The 18615-nt window shown below is 44.3% G+C and overlaps 1 protein-coding gene across 2 annotated transcripts in view; it reads left to right on the forward strand.

Moving 5' to 3' along the window:
- Positions 1-18615, forward strand: part of BEND5 (BEN domain containing 5) — a 1007185-nt gene that overhangs the window by 952690 nt on the left and 35880 nt on the right. For both annotated transcript variants that reach the window (XM_005872514.2, XM_005872513.2), the window contains exons 10-11: positions 12572-12724; positions 16069-16231. In XM_005872514.2, the coding sequence (XP_005872576.1) occupies positions 12572-12724; positions 16069-16231 (316 nt within the window). The remainder of the gene's footprint in view (positions 1-12571; positions 12725-16068; positions 16232-18615) is intronic.

The raw sequence follows: 18615 nt of genomic DNA on the forward strand, positions 1-18615 counted from the left end.
TTATGCCCTTCAATTGTGCCAAACTCCTAGAGTTCCCATAATGGCCTGGGTGGGTTTTGGTCTTGGGGATTTTGCTCACACAGTTCCTCTTGTCTAAAACATCTTTCTCTCCACTGGGGACTCCCTTCCTTATCACCCACTTCGTGCACACCTTCTTGTCTTAACAGTCACCTCCCCTACAGAGTCTTTCCTGACCACCCCATAAGTCAACGGTTCCTTCAACTGTACTTTCACCCATCGTCACATACATCTCTCAGAGCACCTGGATGGCTTACTTGTTTCTTTGTCTGTCTTCCCTTATCACTGTGTAAAGAGAGAGGTGGGAAAGGGGGAACAGGAAGAGCAAAGGGATGAAGAGAGAAGAGAGAAGGGGCAAGATGAGAGAGGGGAGAAGGAAGAGGAAAAAGAATAAAGGAACAGATACTGGATCCCTGCCTGTGCCTTTCTTGTCCCCTCCTCCTGCTATGCCCCCACCTATACTGAGTAAAGCAGATGGGAAACAACTTCTTTTCTCCAACATAAAGTACATATTTTCAGCATGAAAGTTGGCACCCCTGAACACTTCTTTGAAAAACAGCGATACCTAATGTGCCGAATGGGAAGCTGCATTAGCATGGGGAAGCGGTCAATGGGCCTTCATGCAGTAGGCTTTCACCACAGGGCCATGGCGAGGAAAAGGACCGTGTGCTCAGGTCCTGAGGAGACAACGAGGGAAGGCTGGTCATGCTGTCTTCAGAAGCCGAAGGAAGGAGAAAACAAAACAAAACAGTGCAAAGCAGGAAGATGAGATGATTGAAAGATAGAAGACTCTCAGGGCATAGTGGGTCCTGAGAAATCACCAAATCTGTTCTCTAAATGGGGAAACTAATGAGCGGAAGGGACGCTAGAACATCTAAGTGGGAGAGCCAAGATGAGTTTCCCGGGAAGAAAGAAACTGACATTTACTGAGGACCTACACCCCCCCAGCTGGGTGGTTGATCAGCTAACCACCTCCTACAGGAGATGTCTCCAAATATTCAGGCCACACATCTTGATTAAATTCCTAATATGTTCCTGAGGGCGTCCTAGTTTCATCAGCCTTTGATTTATAATAAAGTAACATTAACTTTTAATTATGAAATTAAAATGTCCCTTGGCTCACACAGGCTTAAATATTATATTTCAGTCCATTGCTCAGTTTGTCTCATCTTCCTGTTCTTCCTGGGCTTCCTGGGAAGGTCTGGCTTCTCCACTTGTATGTATGCCCACTCTTGATGGAGGAGTGGGCACCTGAATGACCCCCAAGGTCAAGGGTCAAGCAGAGACTTTGAGGTGGTGAGATGTAAGCTGGACTCCCAGCTCAGGCTCTAACCTGCTCTGAGATCTTGATAAGCCAGGCTCTGAACTGTGTCTGAGAAATAAGGTCATGATCTCCTTTATTTCAGTGGATTGTTGACACAAATGAGTCAATTTGGTGTGACAATGGTTTATAAACTCTACAAATGTGTAAGATGATGATGATTGTCAATAGATGTCCTATTGAAAAAGGAAGAAGCTTCCATTTATGGAAGCTGGATCCCTCCGCCCTCTCCCATGCCATATAGCTCCTTCACCTCTCCTTAAACCTTTCACTGCACATGCAATTACCTTTAAAATATCCATTTCCCTGCAAGGTTTTGAGCTTGAGGTCCATATTCCTGGTGCCAAGCACGGCACCTGCACTTAGTATCGCCATGTGATTAAAAAGAATATATTGAGAGTGTAAATGGCTGCCAGACCATTTGCTAGGTGCAAAGCCTGTTACCTCATTTAACACTCCTGTGAGGTTGGGATCATTTCCCCCAGTTTTTAATTGAGAAAACAGGTTCAGAGAAGGAAAGTAACTTCTCCAGGTCATAAAAGTATACCCATGGCTAAGCTGACACAAAGCCAAGTCTACCAGACCGCCAAACCACACTACTCTATCATCATTATCATGGTCAAGGTCAACATTGGGGTCACCACTCTCTGCTTTGGGAGCAGGAGACAGAAGATAGGAGTTCTTCTTTTCTCCTGGGAAGGTCTGCTATGAACCCAAACCTCCTGTGCTGAGCCTCTGGTCTGTCTGACTTTTCCAGGCAGAGATGGAGGAGGGGATAGAAGCAAAGGAAGGCTCCCTCGCCAGCCAGGCCAAAGCTGGCTCCTCTTGGGTCCTTACAAGGAGATGCAGAGATGCTTCCATTTACATGCAGGTTTTACTGCTCACTGATGAGTAAGACTGGAAGAGCCAAACTGGAAGCGGAAATATGCTTTTACTTCTCACCCTGCTGCTACTGGTGCTTTCCCTGCCCCTACCTGAACATTATTTTCATAAATTCCCTTCGTGTTGTGAAGTTTATTTTGCTGAGGCCAAAGAGGCCACAGGTATAGGGGCTGGGCAATTCTGAAAGGCTTAGAGAGGAAGCCCTTAGCCACTCGGGTTTAAATCTCAGCCCTGCCATGGGCAAGCTTTGCCTCAGTTTCCATATATGATGATAAAAGTATTTACCTCATGGGATCATTATAAGAATCATTGCAAGACCACACACAGGAAGCACTCAATAAATGATAAGAGCTTCCAATGTGGCATCATGGTTAAGAACAGGGACTGTGGAGCCAGACTGCTTGGGTTCTGCCAGCGACCACTGTGTGACCTGGGGGTTCCCTTGCAAGTTACTGAACCTTTCAGTTTCTCCATTTTCTTATTCATAAGTGATGTTTCTATCTGATAGGGTTGTGGGAGGATTCAAGGGTGCCTGGCACAGTAGGAAGTGCTGTGTTATTACTACGATCCTCCCTCCAAAGCTCCTCTGCATGAATCTAGGCCTTGAGACTCCTGTTATCACCCTCCTCACTGCTCCTCCTCCAAGTTCAGAATTCCTGGTCCATTCATTCAGTTATTCATTTAATCGCTTTGCAGATTCTGTGTGTACATTCTGTGTGTGCTAGTATATGATATGCCCTGGGGACTCAGAGGTGGGCCAGAGTTCACAGGTCACTCCCTCCTTTTCTTTCCTGTCTTGGTTTTCATGAAACCACTTAGTCCTTGCTTCATCCTACTTCCCCAGCCACCCCACAATCTCCTTTGCTTTTTTCTCTACCTAAACTCCCAACTGTGGCGGGCCCCAGGCTGATCCCAGGACCTCTTCTAGATCCACACTGTCTCCCACAGTGTTAGCTAGCACTCTGTGCTGATGACACCACCTTCCTATTTGCAGTCCAGTCCTCTCCGCAGGGCTCCATTTTCACACATTGAACTGCCTACTGACACCTCCCGTGTGATATCCAGTATCGGAACCTTGATTCCCTCACTACTCTGCCACCTGGGCTTCATCCCAGGCATCTCCATCTCTTTACATAGCACCACTATCTACTCAGTTGCTCAAGACACAAACCCTTGATCCATCTTTGATTCTTCCTCCAAATAATCCATGTGCAGGACCTCTGGAGGTGCAGCCAAAATACCAAATGTAGCCTTTTATTTTCATCTCTACCTCAACCACTCTGATTCAAGCTACTATGATCTCTTGGGGAGACTGTCTATCTTCCTCCATTGATGCCCCACTAACATCCACTATCTACACAATAGGCAAGGTAATCCTTTACAACACACACCCCCCACCCCTGCTGTTAACACAGCTTTCCGCTGTCCATGGGATAAACTCCAAACTCTGGCCCCAGGCCCTGAATGAGCCAGATGCTGGGATCCTCTCTCCAGGCTCACCTCCAGGTGTTTATCATGATCCAGCCCCTGGCCTTCCCTCTGGCCTTTGAAATGCCACACTTGTCCTTGCTTCAGGGCCTTTATTTGACCAGAATGATCTTGCCAACCTCTTGGAATGGCTCATTCTTCAAGGCTCAGCTCAAATGTCAGAGATCTTTCCTGATTACACTATCTAACATAGACCCTGCCCCATCCACTCAGTTACTGGTATTTACTATCCTGAGGCTTACCTTAGTATATTCCTTGCATGTGTTACAGTCTGCATAGTTGCTGTTCATGGTCTGTGGTCCCCACCTGGGTACCAGTTCCTAAAGGTGGGGACGTCATCTGTTGTTCACCCCTGTGAGAAATGGCTCACCTGTCCAAATTTCAAATGATGGACTAGGAAACAGCAGCATGGTGAAAATGAGACTTTTAATGGCACTCATTTAATAACACTAGAGAGCAGGCGCCCATTTTACAGTATCAAACATAGGGCAAGGAACATAGCCTATTTATTAGGCCCTCCTCTAGTTCCTCATTGGCTGAGTACTATTTCATCACCTATTTCCCAATAGGTTGCCTAGATCTTGCTGTCTCCCGTTGGGTTGTATAAAAAAATGGGCGGGGGCCTTCTCTAGTTGCCTCCACCTCCCTTTGTCTAGAAGAGTCTTCCTAGGACATGTGCTATCAGCCACGTGTATAGCTCTCCCCTTCTCTCCCCCACATCCTGTTTGCTCTGGGGAAATTCAGCAGCCGCCTGGCCACCTGCTGTTTCTTTTCTATGAAGATAAATCAGAGGCATGTTTCTTACACCCCCAGGTTCTGGAACATAGTAGGTTCCTAGTAAATATTTGTCAAATGGATGAACGAATGAATGAACTGGATGATAAACACTTTACAGAAGGATATTTTAGAAACCTGTGGAGTTCAGAGAAGAAAGCTGCTGTCCCTGGGAAAGTCAAGGAAGGCTTCTTGGACAGGGGCCATTGGACCTGGCAAACAAAGATGAGCAAGCTGTTACCAGGAGAGGAAAGGAAGGGAGGAGATAGGCATTCCTGCCTGCAGGAATCACACACACAGAAGCACTGAGCAGGAGAACCAGCCTGTGCTTGGGAAGTTGCAGATGTGTTTGGGGCTGGAGTGTAAGATGGACAGAGGCAGGAGAGGAAGTGCCTGTAGCCCATCCCCCCAACTTTCCAGAGCAGGCCTGGTTTTGTCTTATATGGTTGCCCCTCTTTTTGTCCCATAGATTCATCACATTCTAGTCTGTGGCAGGAATTTCTCTCCAGCCACATTCAGAGTGTACTCAAGAGGGGAAGCGTAATACAATTTCTGAATTCTGGACTACGCAGGACCTTTACATGGTTTTGTTTGCTTTGCTTGGTTGTTTTTTCAAGAAAGAGTTCTCAACTTTTCTGCAAACTTTTCCTTTCTGCCTAGGACAGTACTGTGACTTCCATAAATACCTACTTTAACTTAAAAAAACAACAGCAAAAGAACCAGACTTGGAGGTATTTTAATCGATTATAAAAATAATAGATTTGGGTGTGTTTTGTTTTGTTTTGTTTCGTTTGTTTTTGCCTGAGGTTCATGGGGAGACTGCTTTCTGGGATGAATCTCAGACAGGAAGCTGTCTGGAAGGTCTGTAACACTCCTTGCTCCTCCCAGCCCTTGCCTCAATCCCTTTTGAGGAAGCTAAGCCTGATAGGATCCGTCCCCAGACCCCATTGTCCCCCCAGCTCAGAGATGAATGATTCTATATAGAACTTTATGAATAGGTATGATCCAGGGATTGCCTTGCTACACACTGCAAGCTCCTGGGAGCTTGTAGCCAGAGGCCTGGGCTTGATTTTGCAGCCAGCTCTGCCGCTTCCTGCTGCAAAATCCTGGGCAAGTTCCTTAAAGCTCTGGGAGCTCCAGTCCCTCCTCTGTACGACTGGAACTAAGCAAGCAGCTCACCCTTCTCAACTTGCCATGAGCCCTGCCAAGCTTCGGTTTCTCATCTCCAAACCTGAGATAAACCCCGCTGGCCTTCCTGGATTGCATTTCCCTTCCTGCGTTGGATTGAATCTGAGATAAACCCTGAAGTGAAGTGCTGCCCAAATGGGAGGGACTCAGCACCACATCACAGCACCAGGCCCGGGCTTTGGCCTGTGCCCAGTGAGGTGAAGCAGGGCAGCAGCTCAGAACGTAGAAAGAAAGAAAAAAAAATTCCCTCCCCAGTGTCTGGGTAGAAGCAAACTCCACACTAAATTATGTTGCAAATATGCCCTAAGGTAGTTTTAATTTTATTGGCACTGATTTTAATTTACTCTTTAGGTCCCTGACTGCAGGATGAGCTGTTTGGCTGCTGGCAAGGGGACAGCCCTTCATCGCTTGGTTTTAATTAAGGTTCTTAAGTTTAGAAGGAAGGAACAGCGATGCTTTCCCCACTTCCACTCTCAACCCCAAATTGTGATTAAGGGCCCCACATTAGTGACATGTCCCTTGCTCTGACTTGGCCACAGAAAAATACCTCATGTGACTGCTGGGGAAAAAACGTGAAATGTACCAGCTCCTTCATTTAATTCTTTCATCAATCCATATTCTACTCATTTCTTCGCCAAACTAATGGCAACCTATTATATAGGAGGTCTGGCTCTGACCTAATGGATTTAAAAAATTAACAATGTATGGTCCCTGTCCTGAAACAACTCACATTTTAATGGGAGATGGAAATAAAGTATTGTTATATCATGTGTAAGTACCATGAGAGAGATTTGTATCTTGAATTATGAGAGTGAAGTGGAAGCTGTTAACTCATCCTGAGGGATAAAATAAGGCTATTTGAATTGAGATTTTGTACCAGTCAGATGAATAATATTAGCTGCTATAACGAGCAATTTCCAAATCTCAGTGGCTTAATGCAGTAAAGGTTCATCAGAGTCTGATTCAGGTCCGGTGACTCTTTTGGCCATGTTCCTCCCAGTGTTCATGCGGGGACATAGGCTTCTTCCTTTTCATGATACCTTTGTTCTTATGTAGCTTCCTTGCATGAGAACAAGAGGGAATGTGGGTGATTGTATATGAGTTTTAGGGTCAGGCCTGAAAATGGCACTTCTCATGACTGCCCACATCGTATTAGATCCCAAATGGCCAGGGAGACCATGAAATGCCTTCCATGGTCAAGGAAAAGGAGATGGAATTGATGAGCATCTACTTAGTCTCTGTCTTAAATTTTAAGGCTGCATCAGAGTTAGCCAAATAAAGAGAAAACATATCCCTGGCAGAAGGGATATTTATTATGAATAAATGTAGGCATCGAAGTCATGAGCATAGCAGTTCCAGGTATCCTAGGTAGCTTGACGTGACTGGAGTGTAGAACATCAGACCAGAAGTAGCACAGGCTGAGAGGACAAGGACCAGATCATGCAGGGCCTCTTAAAATATATTAAAGGGCTTGGACTCTATTCTGTGGGCAATAGCGCAGTGTAGAATGGTTTTAACTAGGAAAGTGACATGATGTGTTTGCACTTAAAAAGATCATCCTGAAGCAGCAAGGACACAAAGGGAAAAGCTACTGCAGTAGAACAAGTAAGAGAAAATGGGATGTGGACTAGACATGGTTCTGTCCTCAAAGAGCTCAGACAGACAGACATACTTATCAGTCAGATTAGGTCTACAGTAGCAAGTTCCAATATCAACACCCAAGCAGGAAGCTGCTTGGAAAAGCATGAGAGATTTATTTTAATTGAGGATGAGAAGAAAGCATGAAATGTTTAAGGAAGTCATATCTCCTCCATCTTATCCAGCAACCACTTTTAAAGATAAGGAAATTGAGGCACCGTGAAGAGTTGCTACTTGTCCATGGTCACAGATTCTATTAACATAGAAGCGAAGTTAGATGCCCTGCTTCTGCCTTCCATGCTCCACTCTAACTGGGCCAGTAAAAGTCTGTAAAGCCAGTGTAGGCACAACACAGAATCGGGATATTGTTGGAATCAGTGTTTATGTCTTTGGCATTTCCAGAATAGTGCTAAATATGTGTAATAAAGAATAAAAAAAGAACTAAGAACTGAAACTCAGACTCTATCCAGGTACCCAGACCCTTTTCAGCTTTAATTTCATTCAACTCTTAGCATCTCAGAGTGGGAAGGGTTCTTAGAAATTACTAAAACTTTCACATTGTTTTGGAGGCGCTAGCTAATGCAGTGAGACATGAAAAAAAATTAGAAGCAGAAAAAGTGAAAAAGAAGAGATAAAATTACTACATACAGGTGATAAGATTACAAACCTGGAAAATATTGTCCCCTTTATTCACTCCATGTTCCCATACATCCTCACCTCTTCACTGTTCCTAAAACATGCCAAGTGCATGTGACTTTTAGATTTATTTCTTCTTCTTCCTAGAACACTCTTCCACCTATATCCTCAAAACTAACTCCCTGATTCCATTTAAGTTCTGTTCTTCCAGAACCCCTATTATGTTCTGTTCCCTTACTGTGCTTTATTTGTCTCCATGGCATAAGTGCCTCTTGATATAATGTATATTTATTAATGGATTTATTTTCCTTCTCTATAGAATGTAAAATCTTGTAGATTAGGAGTTTTCTGTTGTGTTCATTGCTGTATCCCCAATGCCCAGAACACTCCCTGGTGCATACCCCGGTGCCTACAATACTGTCGGACACATAGTAGGCACTCAGTGATTATTTTATGAATAGGTAAACAAATGAAAATCCAAGAAAATCAAAAGAGTAATTTATAAATAATAGTAGAATTAGTAAATTATCTGGGTAAAAGTTTAACATGTTAAAAACAAGAGCTTTTATGTTTGTAAAGAACTACAAATGGAAGAAAGCATCACATACTTTATAAACTGCCTTGGAATCAAAAGAAATGTTCAGAGTTTATATGGAAAAAAAACCAACAAACAAAAGAACTTTAAAACTTCCTGCTATAATCCCCCACAAAAATTGAATAAGTGGATATTCAAAATATATTCTCAGATTGGATTGGAAGATTTAAAGTCATAAGAACCAATTATTCCTACATTAGTATGAAAATCTAATATAATTATATCACAAATGTTGAGAATATTGACAGAATTTGGGGGAGCAAGAAAACTAAACTCTTATAAAGATCGTACAGAAAAATATGCAAGAAAATACAGGGTAATTTAGGGAAAGAAGCATAATGAGAAGAAGCCTTCCACATATTAAAATACTGTATAAACTTAACATAATCAAAACTGTATAGTCCTGACACATGCATAGAAAAATGATTAGAATAGACTAAAAGCCAAATATAAACCCAAATACATACAAAAAATGATCTGGTAAAGATGGCTTTTCAAGTCAGTGGTAAAAAGATGTGCACAATTTAATAAGTAGTATCAGACAATGAAGTTTAATTCTTACCTCACACCATACACCATGTAAATTAAAACTGAAAGAAAATATTTAAATATGAAAAAGTAATAGAGGAAAAAAGGAAAAATTTGACCCAGAGATCACAAGAGAAAATATTGATAAATCTGTGTAAAAAATTAGCATTTAAAAATTTCTGCATGGCAAAAAGTACCTGTAAAGTCAAAAACAATGACAAATTGTGCAAAAATATTTTTGTACAGCACACAAAGGCTAATTTCCCCAACACCTAGTTTCTATAAATCAATAAGAATGAAGCCCAACAATTCAGTTTTTAAAACAAAGGAAATGGACAGGCAACTCATAGAAAAGAAAATACTAATAGTTCTTAAACATATGGAAAGATACTTAACCATATAATAAAAGGTAATTATACTTAGAGAAATTCAGATTAAAACTAACCTGAGATGTCATTTTTCACCCATCAAATTGGCAAATTTTACCTCAGAGGGAAGGTAGGGGAGGGTGGGGCAAGAGGGAGAGATCAACCAAAGGACTTATATGCAAGCATATAGGCCTAACCAATGGACACAGACAACAGGGGGGTGAGGGCATGAGTGGGGAGGATAGGGGGTAACATGGGGATAAGGACACATATGTAATAACTTAATCAATAAAAAAAATTAAAAAAAAAGACGAGGTCACACACACACACACAAAAACTTGATTTCACCCATCTCATCAAGGTAATTGACAATGAGACATTGTAATATATTGGTAGGAGTGTAAATTGGTCCTCCCAAGGAGGTTAATCAATATTTATCAAATTGCAAAAGCGCAGAGGACCCAGAAATTCTTCTTCTAGGAATTTATCCTACATATAATTGTATATGTGTGAAATCGTATATATACAGAGTCAATCACTAAGACATTATTTGTAACAAGAAACGGTTGAAAATAAATGTTCATCAACAGGAGACTGGTGAAATAATTATATATGGTTGTTAAAAAGAATATATGGTTGTTATGTACTTAGAAAAAATACCTCCACGACATATTAAGAGATTAAAAAGTAGCTTTGAATGGTGTGCTTGGTGTGCTACCATGTGTGTGTGTTGGGAGGCAGGGGGAGGAATGTTTGGGTTTAAACCATCTCTGGAAGGACACATGAGAGCCTGGTAACATGAGCTGCTTCTAGGGAGTGAAACTGGGTGTTTGCAGGACAGCAGTGGAAAGGAGATTTTTCACTGTAAATACTTTCGTATATTTATATTTTTTACTTTTGAGCCATGTAAATCAATCAATATAATTCATCTGCTGTCATTTAAACCATATTAGGTGCCAGGTGTCAGGATGGGGCAGTGGAAGCCACTTCAGGATCATTATCAGAAGAGCCAGGGTCTAGTTCTTGCTCCGGCACCAATTCACTGGTGGGCCTGCAGCGAACAGCCTCTCCACTCAGGGCCGACCCGGGAAAGGTCGGAGAAGCTGGTGTCCAAGGCCCTCTCTAGCTCTGACATCCCGAGATGTAAAGTGCAGTTTTTCCTCCTACATTTCCTAAGTCATCTCTCTACCTCCTCCTTTCCTCTGCAGCTCATCAAAAGCTCAGAGGAAAGGACAAGCAATTGAAGAAAATAAAATTGCAAGAAGACTTTTATAGGGCTGCTGTTGAATCATTGTGTATTCCACCACCAAAGCTGAAAATGATGAGTTTAATATCACACAGAGCAGTGCATCTTATATGTCTCAAAAGACAGCTTATGCTACCCAGGAAACAGGGAGTGCGGCAAGGCGTCATGCTTCACTCCAACTCTGAGGCAAATGAAATGACAGTCATCAGGCCCACATTCTAGAACAGAGGTTCTCAACCTTCCTAATGCCGTGACCCTTTAATACAGTTCTTCATGTTGGTCACCCCCCGCCCCCCAATTTCATTGTTACAAATTGAAAATAATTAAAGCATAGTGATTAACCACAAAAACAATATGTAATTATATATGTGTTTTCCGATGGTCTTAGGCGACCCCTGTGAAAGGGTCATTCAACCCCCAAAGGGGTTGCAACCCACAGGTTGAGAACCGCTGTTCTAGAAGCAGCATGGTTTTCATTTGGTTTTAACTTCATTGGAAAGTGTCCCAAGGAGGGACAATCCTTCAAAGCGTGGACTTTCCTTTTTTCCCAGGACCACACTCTAGAAAAAGGACAGGCATGTGGCCAGGTGTTGCCTTGGCTGTTTCCAGCACTGGCCACTTGATGTTGATAAGTTAACTGTGCCAGGTGTCCAGAAACTGGGTTTCAGTCCCAGTTATGCCATGAGCTTGGGCAAGTCCACTCCCCATTGGGGGCCTCTGATACTCTGAGGAAGGACTAATAGCCATGACTTGGACTGATGTATAGGAAGACAAAATTGAATTTGAGCGACATTGAAGATCTGAGGAGCTAAATATTCCTCAATTCCTGCCAGCTCATTACCATGTCTGGAGTCTTCTCTCTTGTTGAGTTCTGCACACAGATGCTGAGCAGCCTTGATGCACAGGCCTGGGGCTCTTTACAGACAACCCCCTACCTCCAGGGAGCTCATAGAGGGAATGGTAACAGATAAACCACACCAAGCGAGCAAGTGCCTTAAACATGTGTAAGCAGAGAGCAGAGAAATGCTAGTCACAAGGTGTGTTTTTTCCAGGCACTATGTATATACTATTGGGGAGTAGGTGTGGCATCATGAAATGAGGTTAAATAAAATAATTAACTAAGAGGTTATAGGTGAAGTTCCCAGAATTGTGTCAGCATGCATTAAATATGTAGTAAACAATAGTAACCATTATTGTGATATTTGATTCTCACTGTAACTCTCTGAGGTTGGAATTAAAACAATCACTTTTCAAATAAGGAAGCGGAGGCTCAAAGTAGGACCATGATTTACTCCAGAGCCCTCAGCTAGAAATGGCCAGTCAGGGCAAAACCATAAGCAGGCCCAATGTAAACATAATTATGTTGCCTCAACGCATTTCTAATTAATCAGAGAAACAAATTCTGCTACTGCGTTTAGTCTTGAGTGATTAACTATTCAGGACTTGACCAACAAAAACCTCACTTCTTTCGGAGAACTTTACAGAGGTAGTGCTCTCAGACCCGAGGGCAGGTGGTATTATATGTGAGCAGAAATTGATTTTCACTGTCTCAACCCCTCCAATCACATTGCAAATGGTTGCTAAATGGGCTGACAGGTAGGGCCAGCTTGAAAGTGTATGTACATGTATGTGCATGTATGCATTTGTGTGTATGTGGTGCATAGTACATGCATGTGATATGTGTAGGAGTGTGCATGTGTGTTATGTTGTGCTGTGTGTGTGCATGTGTGGTGTGTGTGTGCATGTGTGTGGTGTGCATGCGTGAGTGTGCATGTGGTGTGAGTGAGTGTGTGTGTGTGTGTGTGTGTGTGTGTGTGTGGTATGTCTGGTTCCTTTAAAGTGTGCTCTGTGACCCCAGACTTCTCATTTGTTATCCTCTCTCTCAACAGAAGACAAGCCTGGAGTTCTATATCGACATCCATGCTCACTCTACCATGATGAATGGCTTCATGTACGGCAATGTCTTTGAGGATGAGGAGCGCTTCCAGAGGCAGGCCATCTTCCCCAAGCTGCTCTGCCAGAACGCTGAGGACTTCTCCTATGTAAGCCAGGACTCCCTCAGCCCTCCCGCTCTTTCTCTCCCTCAGTGCAGTTTGGTTTAACATTCACAGAACACCAGCTCTGTACCAGGTTGTGCATGGATGTGGATGATAAAGACAGAGGTAACAAGCCGTGCCTGCCCTCAGGCCACTCCTCACCAGTGGGGAGGGAGACTGCGATGTGACAGCCAGAGCTTGGTTTGTCTGAGGAGCTGGCATTTGTGTAGTTGATCTGACTCCAGCATTAAGACAAGAAACTCACTGAGCAACTGAGCACCCAGCACATGCCAGGCCTGCTCCGGGTTGGCTTTCACCTGTCCCAGTTCCATCAGTAGGAGCCTGTCATGTCTGCAGAAGGGGTTACACGTGCACCATTCTCTTCCTTCATGATGCTTTCTGTGCCTCAGTTTCTTTGTCAGTAATTTGTGGGTGACAATTTCCTGCCCTGCCTGCGTCATAGCTTCCTCGGGGGACAAATTCAGCAATAGATTGCACTCTGCAGGCAGAAAAGACCTCAGCAGGCCCAAGGAGTGTGTTACTACCCACCTCACATGACGAGGAGGCCTGAGAGACTGTAGGCTGGTGTTTAGAATAATTTGCAGCAAAAGCAATATTGGAAAAGGACCAGGAGAGAAGATAAAGAGGGGAGTCAGCATGTGGCGTGGGGACAAGGGAGATAGTTTGTGAGGTTGCCTTTGTTTTGATACCAAATCTCTGAGGCCTGTTTTTCCCATGTGGCCAGAGGTGGGAGGAGGGGGGCGCAGCACAAAGGTGAGGGCAAGTTTTGAGGTTGATGAACACTGGCCTTGCCTGTTGCTTCAGGCCTGGACATTGGTGGAGATGATAAATTTCTCCAGGAGGTTAGATGCACTTTGAATCTCAGAATCTTTGAATGCCAGACCACAAGAGGATGGGGGAGATTATTTAGCCCAGTTTCCTTTTTACACCTAAAAGACGCCTATGGCCCAGCGAGGTCGGGTATATATAGCAAAGTCCCTCAGGTTTGGTGGTGTAATCCAAGCAGGTGGCTCCCTATTGGTAGGTCTGGGATAAAAGCAGCCATCCTCGTTTGTGTGGGAATCCCTATAGGATGGTCAGCCCTTGTCTTTTTAAAACCACTTCAATTCCAGAGCAGACTGTGGTCTCCTGGATCCGGGTTCCCTGGGAGGCTGGGCCATAGGCCTCAGAGACCTTCACAGGGGTAAGGTTTCCAGGACCAACAAAAGGGGCACCGTCTAGGAGATTTATTTCTGACCTTCCTGATTATGTTCCTGCATTGCAGCCCCCTTAGGAGCTCAAGGCCGGGGTCAAAGTCATCTACCCTACTCCAACCTCTGTTTCCCCTCTTCCCTGATCCTCAGTGCCCAGCTCTAAAATGAGAGTTGGGTTTCACTGTGTGGACTTCAACAGTCCTTTAAGATCTGATATTATATGATTGTCTGATCCTTTCTTTTACCACAACACACACACATATTTCTGTTTCTTTCCATCTTATTTTGCTGTTTTCTTTCTCCTTTTTCTTTTCTGTCTTTGCCTTCTTCTCTTACTTCCTGCTGAATAAGACATACATTTTTTAAATTAAAACCACTGTCTCTTCATGTACTTAGAGCTTCAAGGGTCAGCACAGATGCCCTTGTAACCACACCTCTGTGAAAGAGATTTTTTTTATTTTTTAAATATATGTTTATTGATTTCAGAGAGGAAGGGAGAGGGAGAGATAGAAACATCAATGATGAGAGAGAATCATTGATCAGCTGCCTCTGCATGCCCCCTACTGGGGATCGAGCTCACAACCCAGGCATGTGCCCTTGGTCGAAATCGAACCCGGGACCCTTCAGTCCTCAGGCCGATGCTCTAGCCACTGAGCCAAACCGGCCAGGATTGTGAAAGAGATTTTATGATCACCTCCACTCTACGGATGAAGACACGAAGGCCAGTGGACTCCAAGTCACATGTTCTGAACAGGGCAGGGGCATTGAGGCACTGACCTGTTTGCTCCCTCCTCTCCCTACTGTGATGAGTGTGGGAACACTCAGTGAAGAAGTCGCCATGATCCCTGCTCTCTGGTGAGGCTGGACGTGAGGTCAGACGTGAGGTCGGCAGTTGCAGATGGGCGGGGAGCACTGTGAAGGAGTGCAGTTGGTTCTGAAGTCACTTATCCCTTGGTTCAAGTCTCCTGTATCACTTACTTGCTCCATCTCTGAACCCCTTTCCTCACCTTAGAGGGGCAAAATTATCACACACACACCAAGGGGTGTTTTTTTTCCATTAAATTTATTGGGGCAACACTGGTTACTATGTCTGTATCCTCTATTGTGTGCTTATCACCTGAAGTCTAGTCTTTCCTCACCTTTATTTGACCCGGTTTACTCTCTTTGTCCTCTCTGCACCCCCTGTCCCCTCTGCTAACCACCATTCTGTTGTCTGTATCTATGATTTTGGTTTTTCACTTGTTTTGTTTGTTCATTTGTTGCTTTTATTTTTAAATATCCCACATCTGAGTGGAATCGGTTTCCATCTGACTTATTTCACCTGGCATAATACTTTCAAGACCCATCCATGTTGTCACAAATGTCAGTATTTCATCTTTTTTTATGGCTCAGTATGTACCACATCTTCTTTATCCAATCACCTGTCAAAGGGCACTTAGGTTGTTTCCGTGTCTTGGCTACTATAAATAATACTGCAATGAACATAGGGGTACATCTATCTTTCCAAATAAGTGTTTTTAAATTTTCCAAGTACATACCCAGAAGAGGAATTGCTGGATCATATGGTAGCTCCATTCTTAATTTTTTAAGGAATCTCTCCATAGTAGCTGCACTAATTTACAGTTCCAAGGGGGTTATTTTTGAAGCCCAAATGAGATACTGCTATAGGGGAAACAATATGATTAAGTTGAAATCACTGCCCAAATTTTAATTCTGATTTTCATCATAGTACAAGTACTTTTTTTCAAGTTTTATTTTATTGTTTGAAGGGTTATATATAGTATTACATATTGCTTCTTATTCTCTGTCCACATTCCTTTGCTCCATCTGTTCCCCATTCAGATTTTCACAAATACAGGGATGGGCAAAAGCAGTGTTTCCCATATGCATGAGTGTAAGCCTACTTTTTCCCACCCCTGTATTTGTTGAATGGCAGTTACTGTGCCCCAGGAGCTCTGCCGGATGCTTTCGTTTTAATGCTGTTTATTTAGTTAATCAGTCATCCTACTAAACCTGTGATGTGGGACTAATATCCCACTTTTCAGATGAGGAAGTTGAAGCCGAGAGGTAGTGTGTGCAAAGTCTGGTAGCCCAGGCGTCCTGCCCTGACTCTCTGCTCCTTCTTGTCTTTCACAGTCCAGCACATCCTTCAACCGAGACGCCGTGAAGGCAGGCACTGGCCGCCGCTTCCTCGGTGGCCTCCTGGACCACACTTCCTCCTGCTACACCCTGGAGGTCTCCTTCTACAGCTACATCAGCGGGGGCACCACTGCTGCGGTGCCCTACACCGAGGAAGCCTGTATCCTTGAAAGCCCAGGGGCAACTGTGCTCAACCTCAAGAAGCTCATTGGCCTTCTGCAATCTCACAAAAGGCAGGTCCCCATGCTGCCCTGGGCCAGCCCACAGCCAGGCCTGGCAGGATTTACTAGACAGGTCAGGAATTTGGTCTCCCGTGGGGTGAGGATGGAGATGGCTGGCTCTGCTGTTGGCATCTTTGCATTGTCCTCTTTCCCCCTCGCCCTCTAATGGACGCCCTCTCCCAGCTGCCTCTGCTGTGCTTCAAGTCTTGGTCAGGCACCTGGACCCACGGCCTCCCTCTACTTTATGCTGCCCCCACCTCTCTCTCCCCTCTGCTCCCTCATGAGAGAGTCTTCTGCCATCGAAGGTGTGTGAGCACACAGGCTGGAGGACCATCCCCGGGGCTGCTGAGGAAGACCCTGATGGTCTTCACTCCTCTTTCTAACCCTGAACATTTAAAAGTATATTTTCTCTTTTCTCTTCTATCTTTTTATTCTCTTGCTTTCTCATTTTCTTTTCTTTCTGCTCACCATTTTTCCTTTTACTTATCCCCCCTCCTTGTCCCCTCTCCTCTATCTCTCCCTTCCCTCCTGTTTTGTGTGTTTCTTCCCCTAATTCTCACAACCCCCTTCCTCCCTCCCCTCCCTCTGTATTCCCTCTTATTCCCATCCTTCTTTCCTCTCTGGCTCTTCACTTTGCCTCCCTTCCGCCTTCCTTCTCTTCCCTCTCATCCTCTGCACATCTTGCTCTTTGCATTTCCTCTGCCCAATTGCCTTTCCTCATACAATTTATCCGAAAACCTCCAAGCATGCCATGATGAAATTATAGGTTACTTTCTAGCTTGCTTGAATTTTTAGGGGTTATTGAGTCAATCTAGTTTCCTGAGTGTTGATTTTAATTTCAAGGTCACAGCATGAGGGTTTTGACAGATTGTGACAGTGTCTGTTTTCCTTTATCCTTTTGTTTTTGGATTGACCCATTTCTCCTTTCCTATGTTTTCTTAGAGAAAGAATTATAGTTGAAGGAGGAGAAAGGAGAGGAAATAAATTAACTGTATATATATATTTAAATTCTCCCTCAAAAGTGCAGGTGCTCTTTTTAGGCTTTACTCAACCCATGGTGAGTACTTATGGAGTTTCTACCATACTCTGGGCAGGAAAACATCCTTTCTATGTGTGATGTAACTTAGGACTAGTGGGTTGCAGCCTAGTGGCTCTGCAGGTGGGGTGGGGGAGGTCCAATTCCCTAGCTGGGATCATGGGAGGCAGGGTGACAAACCCAGACGGAGGGGTGAGCAGCAGGTCAGCTGGGTGTTTGAGAAATGTTCCAGACCCACAGAGCACTGGAGAGATGGTGAGAGTCACCCAGACTGAGGCAGTCATCTTAAAGTCAGCTCTCATAACCTTTAACTACGGCCTGGCTAAGGAACAGGCAGAGGACCCTTGGTTTCTAAAGTCCTGGCCATCTATCAAGTGCCACACCACACCCCTGCCACCTCAAAGCACACGCTCTTAATCATGTATGGCCCATGCCCTCTCTATGATCCCCTAACTCCTGTAGCACATGCATAGGTCACATTCCACACTGCACCCACCGGCTTTGTTCCACATGATATTGTGGCAAAGAAGGTAGAGAGAGTTGCCTGGTGAATTGAGCCTGTGCACCAAAGGGGATCCCTCAACCCCTGATCACAGTGAGGTGTGAGTTTGTGCGCAGGAGCCTGCACTCAGTTTGTGGTTGGTGTCTGATGTCGAATTTGAGGGTTCCCATCCTTTCTTGGCACCTCTGACATGCTTTTGTGTCGAAAGTAAACCTATTTCTCAGTAGAGTGCCTTCCCCCTTAGCTCAGGCCACCGTTTCCTCTCCTCAGTGCCCAGTCCTTGTTCATCACAAATAAACATACCATCAGGACATGCAGGAGTCAGACCAGGGGCCCAAGCTAAAATGCTGACCAAGAAGGCATAGTTCCTGACTCAGAGCTTTCACTCTCCTTGGGGAGACAGAAGAGGAAAGAGGCATCTATTATATATATGATGAGTTCTGTGGGGAAGGATTCCAGAGGGCCGTGGGAAACTTTCACTTAGTAAATTTGAGTTGAGTTTCCACCACAAGCAAGGTAAGTTCTAGGCACAGGGGATGAAACAGTGAACATTCTAAAAACAAAAATGTCTTTACATGACCTCCCAAACACAGTTTTGGAAGGTTATGGATGGCTTCCCAGTAGAAGTGACATCTAAGCTGAGTTTTTAAGACTGAGTAGAGCCCTAACCGGTTTGGCTCAGTGGATGGAGCATCAGCCTGCGGACTGAAGGGTCCCAGGTTTGATTCTGGTCAAGGGCATGTACCTTGGTTGCGGGCACATCCCCAGTGGGCGGTGTGCAGGAG

Source organism: Myotis brandtii, unplaced genomic scaffold, assembly GCF_000412655.1.
Source record: "Myotis brandtii unplaced genomic scaffold, ASM41265v1 scaffold382, whole genome shotgun sequence".
In the NCBI taxonomy this organism is placed as follows: Eukaryota; Metazoa; Chordata; class Mammalia; order Chiroptera; family Vespertilionidae; genus Myotis; species Myotis brandtii.